This window comes from Strongylocentrotus purpuratus, unplaced genomic scaffold, assembly GCF_000002235.5.
Source record: "Strongylocentrotus purpuratus isolate Spur 01 unplaced genomic scaffold, Spur_5.0 spur5_scaffold_20, whole genome shotgun sequence".
Lineage (NCBI taxonomy): Eukaryota > Metazoa > Echinodermata > Echinoidea > Camarodonta > Strongylocentrotidae > Strongylocentrotus > Strongylocentrotus purpuratus.
The window spans coordinates 6,394,348-6,402,719 of record NW_022145606.1 but is presented as its reverse complement, the minus strand read 5'-3'; the positions used below and the strand labels follow the sequence as shown (position 1 = coordinate 6,402,719).

At 36.5% G+C, this 8,372-nt stretch overlaps 1 protein-coding gene across 1 annotated transcript; it reads right to left on the bottom strand.

Moving 5' to 3' along the window:
* Positions 1-806: 806 nt before the first annotated feature.
* LOC115927427 (neogenin-like) lies at positions 807-8,032 on the bottom strand. The gene is made up of 8 exons (XM_030993304.1): positions 7,987-8,032; positions 6,191-6,496; positions 5,620-5,690; positions 4,836-5,067; positions 4,231-4,469; positions 3,071-3,140; positions 1,727-1,829; positions 807-1,053 (listed from the first exon to the last, which is right to left on the bottom strand). The coding sequence occupies exons 1-8, from the start codon at positions 8,030-8,032 to the stop codon at positions 807-809; spliced, it is 1,314 nt and encodes a 437-aa protein (XP_030849164.1).
* Between the last annotated feature and the right edge of the window lie 340 nt (positions 8,033-8,372).

Sequence of the window (8,372 nt, the reverse complement as noted above, 5' to 3'; positions counted from 1 at the left end):
CACTATTACCACAAGATAAATAGCAAACACCGTATACTTTTTTAATTTAAAGATTTTTAATGATAGGAAAACAAATAATATTAGTACAGGGAATATTATTTATGCCTACACTATTGCATTTATAGAAAACTACAACTACCTCTTATTTAATAGTTATATAATTCAGTGCATATATTTCTTTCCGGCCTACACTATTGCATTTATACGAAACTTCAACTAAGTGCCTTCTCCCTTGGGGCACTGATTGAATACATATTGTGGATAGCAATATGTCCTCTAAAGAGAACAGACCCTCCTGCGGCATAGTTTTTTGAAAAATTTGAATTTTAGTCATTTTGTGTTTTGGAACAAAGAGAAAAGGTGTCCGCCACTACACAATACTGACATTACCGATTCAGTCAATCTGAAGAGTCTATACCTGTAGTGATATAGCAAAAGATGCATCAGTATGTTACTACATTTTCGAGGACACATATCTTATTATAATATATCATGCCGAGTACGACCTGGAAATTACTGTATTACCAAGGACCTACTGTCCAGTTTATAAACATTAATCTGTACCCGTGTTAGAAGGGTTGTCATGGAGGCTTGATGACCAACATTATATAATTTTTCAAAGTCACTGCGTTGCACAAAGCAATCCCTCCGTCAAATGATGCCTATTGTTTTGCGCACAATCGCACGAGTGGCAAACGTGTAAAGAAATAAAACTGATTTTGTTTCGACAACTGTGGGTAAAAGACCTAAATACTGAATAATATAATAGTCTTTACATAATCTTACAACAAAATAGTTTTTATTATCTACACGTATATACACATATCTTCGTAAGTGTCTTCCAGATCTGATTTTGTGCTATCTGGATAGGGTATGTTGATGGTGGGTTTCTTTAGACATTGATAGGTATGGGGGTCGGTATCAGTATTAAGGTCTTCGTAAATATTGGGGTCTTGGTTGGAGTTGTCAAATGCATGATTCTCATGCTTAGATGAGATCTCACGTGCATTGTCTGGTGGCGACGGTTCGGCCGTTAAACGCCTTTGTTTTTTCCTGGAAGTGAAATAGAAACAAATATTTATTTCCTTCTTCTCTGTAACGACATTGTGAGTACATGTACACACACAAACGCACGCACACACACCCACACACTCAAAGTTCAAATACAAGTGAAGTAGAAAAGGACTCTTATTATCATAATAGCTGCATGTGTGTGATTGTGGATGTACATTATAATACAATACCTTTAAACACATTATAAACAATTCATTGTATATATTGATGGCCTTAAGAAAAATAATAATAACTAATAATATTCCGTTTTTATACAACGCTTAATACCAATGTATCTAAGCGCTTTACAAATATACTATTACACCGGTCATTGGATTCAATACTTGCCCGCATACGGAAAATCTTGCAATCACTTTGTCCATTAGCGTTTTGTCTCACTTCAGATTGTCAAGTATTTGACCCTTTTTAACGTCTAATTTTGTGTTCAAAGAGTTCATTACTGACCAAAGGTAGTGTACTGTAATTTATGATAACCTAAACACGCATCAGTTTAAAGGAAAACCACTGAGGGTGATATCAAATCTATAATTTAATTTATGTTAAAAATATATTGAGTCATACTATAGTTTTGTTTTCGTTATCATCTGTCTGTTTACAGTGTATTTTAACTATTTTAATGACCTTACTAGATAACGGTCTCCCTGTCACTTACCTTCTAAAGATGACGAGAATGAGAATAATGACCAGGATGATATTAATGAGGGAAGCCATGGAACCCCATATTATCAGTCCAACTGATGCACTGGGAGAGCCACCTATCGTGTTGTAATCATAAATGAAACATGACTCATACAATGTACCAATCAAATATAGGAATGCGGTGGCTCCTGTATTAAAGTCTAGGGAGAATGGGGAAATTCATCTTCATTATTTTATATATTCATTTTGTGTGTGTATATTCATGTATTGTGCAATCAGGTACATTAGCCACGTAAAGTATCAGCAGATGTTGGCAATATTGACAGCTGGTCACATCATCGGTTCCTATGAGTAAAGATTGGATCGCTCCTGTTAAGGAATTCAAAAGCATGTCTTGGAGGAATAATGTGCTCTAAACGTATGTGTTTAGAACTTACGACTTACAAATGATAAACCCTTGCCATGGGTTGTTTGCTGTCCATAGATCCCCCCTTTTCCATAATTTGTGGGATCTCAGGGACTACAAATCAATTACAAGTGACATTCTGTGTTAAAACTATTGATCTTAGTTTGTTCGTGGATGGAAGGTTAAAAAGAAGTGCATGTAGCGTTGCTGTAAAAGGGTATTTATAGTATTGTGTATATTAGCGATTTAATATAAAGTAAACGGTAAAAGGCTATGTCTGTTAGACCATTTGTGCAACAGCGTTACGAATTAAGGGATAGGTTTACGCAGATTTGGTTAAAGTAATATAAATAGTTAACTGATTTTCAATTCTTCAGTTTGATTCAAAACGCTTGTTTTGTTGCTTATTTGAGCTCCAAATATATGGGAATAAAGTACCTTACGCAGATAAATGTTTGTTTCTGTGTCAGGAAGTAAAACATAACAATTCTTAGTTCGAAAAAGTGTTTGCAGACATTCTTGGGCAAAATGTGCCATCCATGGAACAGAAGGAACTAAAGAATGACAAGTTATGTCCACCTTATATCATTCAAGTTGAGATAGAACTTTGTGATACACTTCTTAACACATTGCTTTTATTTTTTTATATTTTATTTGCTTTTTGTTTTGTTTTGCTTAACACATTGCTTTTAGTTATGCGAAACATATGGTTCCAGTATACTAAAACAGGGCCCTATGATTGTCAATTATACATGTATGTTGTTCCTATGTTCATATGTTGAAGCAAGATTGTTAATGTAAATACAAACAATTATCCTATATGGACACAATAAAGATATGAAATGAAATGAAATGTGGGAATGAGTAAAATTTAGTAGTCAAATTTTAAATTATTATGGAAAAAGGTTTAAAGTACGAACACAATATTGATCAGCCTTATAATGCTCTTACCTGACTGTATAGTCTTAGCATTCACAGGTTCTGACCAATTACTAGAACCAGCTCCATTCACGGTCAGTACCTATATAATTAAACATGGATATCATTACTAAAATAGTTCTATAAAAAAAAATTCTTAACAATGAACGATATCGTTTCTGATTCTTTTAGAGACTTAATTGTGATTCGCGCTATATAAAAGCTGAATATTATTATTATTATTTACTAAAAGCATACCTACAGCTGTCCTTTTAGAAGCCAAGTGAGTTCAATTCTCAGACCCCTTCCTCTCCCCCCCCCCCAAACAAAACAAAATAGCTGTCATCGTTTGGTTTAGGCATCGCATCTCATGTGCGGATTCTCAAAAAGGATATTTGACAAAACATGCTCATCAATGTGTGTCAAATTTATAGGGCAATTTACCAGTCTGAATTTAGTGCTCGTGTCCTCTGAGTGCATCCATTGTTAAGTACATTCAAGTCAATTGCATCTAAATACAGCTACCCCAGTCAATAGTGAATGGTATACTTGCATAGTTGACCACTATAAAGCAGGGCTCCTACTTAGCCGAGTTGGAACCTCGAGTTGTGGCGAGCTGGCGCGATCTTATGGCAAGCCGTTTTATTATTAATTGTTATTAAGAAATAAATTCTTGATATCAAGAAATAATTTTACGTTGTAAAGCAATGGTAATTCTTGATATCAGGAATTCGATTTCGTGATATCAAGAAATATGTTTTAATGATAAAACTGCTTGCCATAAGATCGCGCCAGCTCGCCACAACTCGAGGCTCCAACTCGGCTAAATGGGAGCCCTGCTTTAAGTATATGCATTATTACAGCATTGATTAAAGTCAGCATTTTTCCCTCTTACGAGGGATTACTGACTATCACGCCCTTCCTTCACTTCTTCTTGTCTCAAGCATCCTCCTCATTTAGACCAACCCCACTCGGTTTTCTTTATATCTTTCTGTCAAATATTGATCTTCCTTTCCCTCTTATGCCATCCACTTCCAGAACCCACGCTCTTTTCACATGTTCATCATCTTTACTTCTCAAGCAAGACCCGTCCATGCTAATCCTCTCCTATTCACCACTTCCCAACAGTTTTTTTACAGGCCCAACCTTTCCATGCCGTATATAAATGCATACAAGTACATGACATGTATTACCTGAACTGAGTAGATGGTCTTTGCTATCAGGTCTATAACAGTATGCTCTCCTTCAAACGCACCATTCGATACTTCCTCCATCTTATAGCCACCATCAGTAACGAGATCAGTTCGCTTGTAGCGGATAATATACTTCTGGATGTTACCATTCAAGTTAGATGGTAGAGGGGTAGACCAGGATACAGTGAAGGAGCTTGTAGTACTCTGTGGTATAGCCACATTGATAGGACTAGGTGCAACTGTTAATGGAAAGCAGATAATAAGAGTCTTTATTAACAAACTTGTATGAACTTTGTATTAGATCATTTACATGATTGTACATATTAATCGTATGGGACAGGTCTCAAGATATCCCAGGATAGGGTCTAAAAATGTATATTCAATTCAGACTGTATACAACTGAATAATATTGATTGTATCTCATTTGCAAACATAACAATAATTGCGGATAGTCTTACTGCTCCTATCATTCCCCTCATGGGAAATGTGTTTAACTCTAACAATATCAAAATAAATAACAGCGCTTTGCACATCTTTTCTATATATATCAGAATAAGAATTTTTTCGTTACAACAATCCAAGAAAACTAGCTGATGAAGTCTCACTTTCTTCAACTGTTTTGCCGATAGTCTCACTGCTCCTATCACTCTCCTCGTCTTTATTTGATGCAGTTATTTGAATGGTATAGTCCAGATAGGTATCCAAACCTCTTATCGTGTAGGAGCTAGTGTCATTAGGAACCATGAGAGAGTTTGAAGAAGTTGATCCACTAGAAGCATAGTAGATCATATAATGAGTCACTCCACTCCTGCATTCTGCTGATTCTGAGGGGAGGTGCTGAAACATAAAGGTGCAAATACATGTTACATGCATCACAACTAAGATACTTTCACACTAGTAAACAATACTAAAAGATGTTATCATATTTTAACAACAGTTTCTCGCATTAATAAGGATGCTGCAATAAAGGTGATGGAGCATTCTGCTCAACCAAAACCCCTTGATCACAGAACATCTTTATATAAGCTTCCTACTTTGAAATTACATCAAAATTGTATTTTATAAACCCCAAAACACACACTCCCATCTTGCGAACTGAAAATGAATACACCTGTATTCAATTACGAAACATTTCATTTAATCACATGTTGAAGTACGTAAATAATGTCAAAGGCGTAATAGTGAAGTAAGTAAATTAAACGTTCATATTTGACATATCTCGATTAAATTGTAGGTAAACTTAGATTTAATCTGGGTAGTACATTATATTTACCAGCTCTATGGCCTAACAGTGTGGTTTTACCTCAATACAATCTATTGTGACTATCAACAGTTATGCATTTTGCATTTCACTAAGTGACCAAACAGCCATTCTTAAACAGTTCATACCTCCCATGTCACCTCTAGCTCTTTCGGGTTGATGGTTGAAACTTGAAGTCCAGTTGGAGAAGCACTGGGTTCTGAAGTTTAAAATTATATATAAGATACTAAATGGCTTTGATCTATAGTAGATGATGTCATTAGAAGTATATGCAGGTCATGGCAAAATCATGCAATGCTCTGACATGTACTATTTGTGTGGCTCTAAATTAAAAGTTTAAACAAAATATGAAACTGCCATCGGGCAAAACACAATGAGGGTCACTATAAATATTATTTTGGGAAATGCATGTTTTGTAGAAGGAATTGTTTTTATCACATTTTTTCTAAAGACAGAAAAATCAGATAATGAAATGTATGGAATGAAAAATATAAACATTTTTATGTGACCGATGATAATCTTAAGACCCTTCAATCCAATGTAAAGCGCATAAATATTCTAATTGTATGTATACATCATTTACTTATAATGTTATACGTGTACTTTGACAAATAACCATTTTCAAATGTTTTATTCTGTACTCTGAAATCATGACAAATCCTTGGCTGATTTGATAATTTATCTTCTGAGTAAACTTACTTCTACAGCGAGTTATTGCTTCGCTACTAGGAGACACAGGTCCTGTTCCACCGGTTCCTTCCCTCACTGCTGCTACACGAAACATGTAATCTGTGTCTGGTGTCAGGTTACTAACGATGGCTGATGTTGTGGGTTGATCTACTCTCTGATCCGTTACCACTTCACCATCCTCCTCTACAAAGACATCATATCCTACCAGAGGAGGATCACCTATGTCATCTTCTCCAGACCATGCATGCCATCGAAGACCTACTGTAGTTGAGGTGGTGCTCACTATCACTGGTGCTTTCTCAATGACTGGCAGAACTGACAAAAATAACCGTTTAAATCAATGACACACCTATAATTGAAGTTCTTCTATCTAGTCAATATGTCTAGCATTTACCAAAGTACACAAGAAAACTAACAACATAACTGATGCAATCCCTTGTAACCCGGCCTCTATGCAGACAGCGTGACTGGAAACGATAATACATTTAAGATATTTAATTATTATAGATATGTTGACTGCTACGAAAGGCCTGGCTGTTGTATACGCCTAAGGGGACGTTGCCTCCTCCCATGACCCCGAGGCGCGCCTGGATGGGTGGCGCGCCGAGGGTACATGGAACGATGCAACGTTCCCGAGAGGGGGGGGGGGGGGGGGGGGGGGGGGGGGGGGGGGGGGGGGGGGGGGGGGGGAAGCGGACACTTTTTTTTTTTTTTTGGTCTCAACATTTCAAAATTTGACATTTTTTTACGTATGGGGGGGGGGGGGGTAGGGTCACCTTATTTAGGTTAGCTGTGGGTATAATTTTTTTTTATTTTTTTTTTTTATTTAAATAAGAAAAAAAAAAAAAAAGCCAAAGGGGGGGGGGGGGGGGGGGGCTTTTTTAGGGGGGTTTACATACATGAAAATACCAAAGGGGGGGGGGGGTTTGAACCCCCAAAACACCCCCCCCCCCCTGCGTACGCCCCTGGGTTCACTCTCACTGGAACCAATCTTGATATTCCTATCAAGAATTAAACCATATATCAAATATCAAACTATGCACATTAACACAGAGCAAACTTTAACCCAAACCTAAAGGGGGCGCTATAGCGATAGAGGAGTTAGATTAACTTGTAACCTTAGGATGGTTATTAGTGTGACATTGTAGAATAGAATAAGTCTCGACTTTTGAGGTACTGGTTTGTTAATATAATCGCCTATGTTACCGATGGTATGCCAGGGAAGGGTACACAAGGCCTGGCCTTAAATTTCTGCATTATATATATACACAGGTGTTTATTTTCGATAAAATGTCCCATTTATGTTAGACAATAAACTGTTTTTTCAGGGGATTTAGCGTTCTTGTGGGGCTGTAGGCACCTCCTACTTTCTCCGGTTCACAGTCAGTGCCACTCTAGTCATTGGTTATATCTAATTTAATTTATAACTCCTCTCTTAATTGTAAGGTTGAAACAATCTCGAGGTCGGTGGCATATCTACATATCCTATTTTGTAATTGGTTGTGTTCCGATTGGCTATAGTACTATCATGTGTTATCCAAGAGTTGCCTTGCGCATGAATAGTTAAGGGCCATGTGCATGAGTTTATTTGGGCCAGTTAAGTTTGATCCATTTTAGAATTAAGGTGTGCTGCTAAATTATCATGATCTATAGGGCCGCCCAGCCTCTGAGAGAATATTTATTATTCAATTTGAAAAAATGAATAATGTTCGTTTTAATTACTGGAACTTCGGCCAAGTTTGTAGCGATAAGTAAGTAAAATAATTATTAATTAATAAAATTGGACTTCAACTGTATTTTCGAGCCTGTTTCGTCTTTATTTTGACTCTGAAGATTAAACCGCTGACCCATTACAATATCAATGCAATACTCCTGGCAAGCAAATCATTTATGTACTTTAAAACCAATCACTATTATTAATCACGATGTCTATCCACTTGAAAAAAAACTATTTTGTACAACAAAGATTATCCGATAACAGATAAACACTTGGGATTAAAAAAGATTTTGTGTTGAATGTTTTACTACACACCTGCACTCACTGCATGTGTAGTATGGGAAATTTCTTAAATAAAAAGATTGCACTAAATGTTTGCATAAAGATAAACAATACACATAGGTATACAAACTCGTTTGTATACTTACGTGTACGTGCCTCTCCAAAATAAGAACCGATAATGATGATAATAAC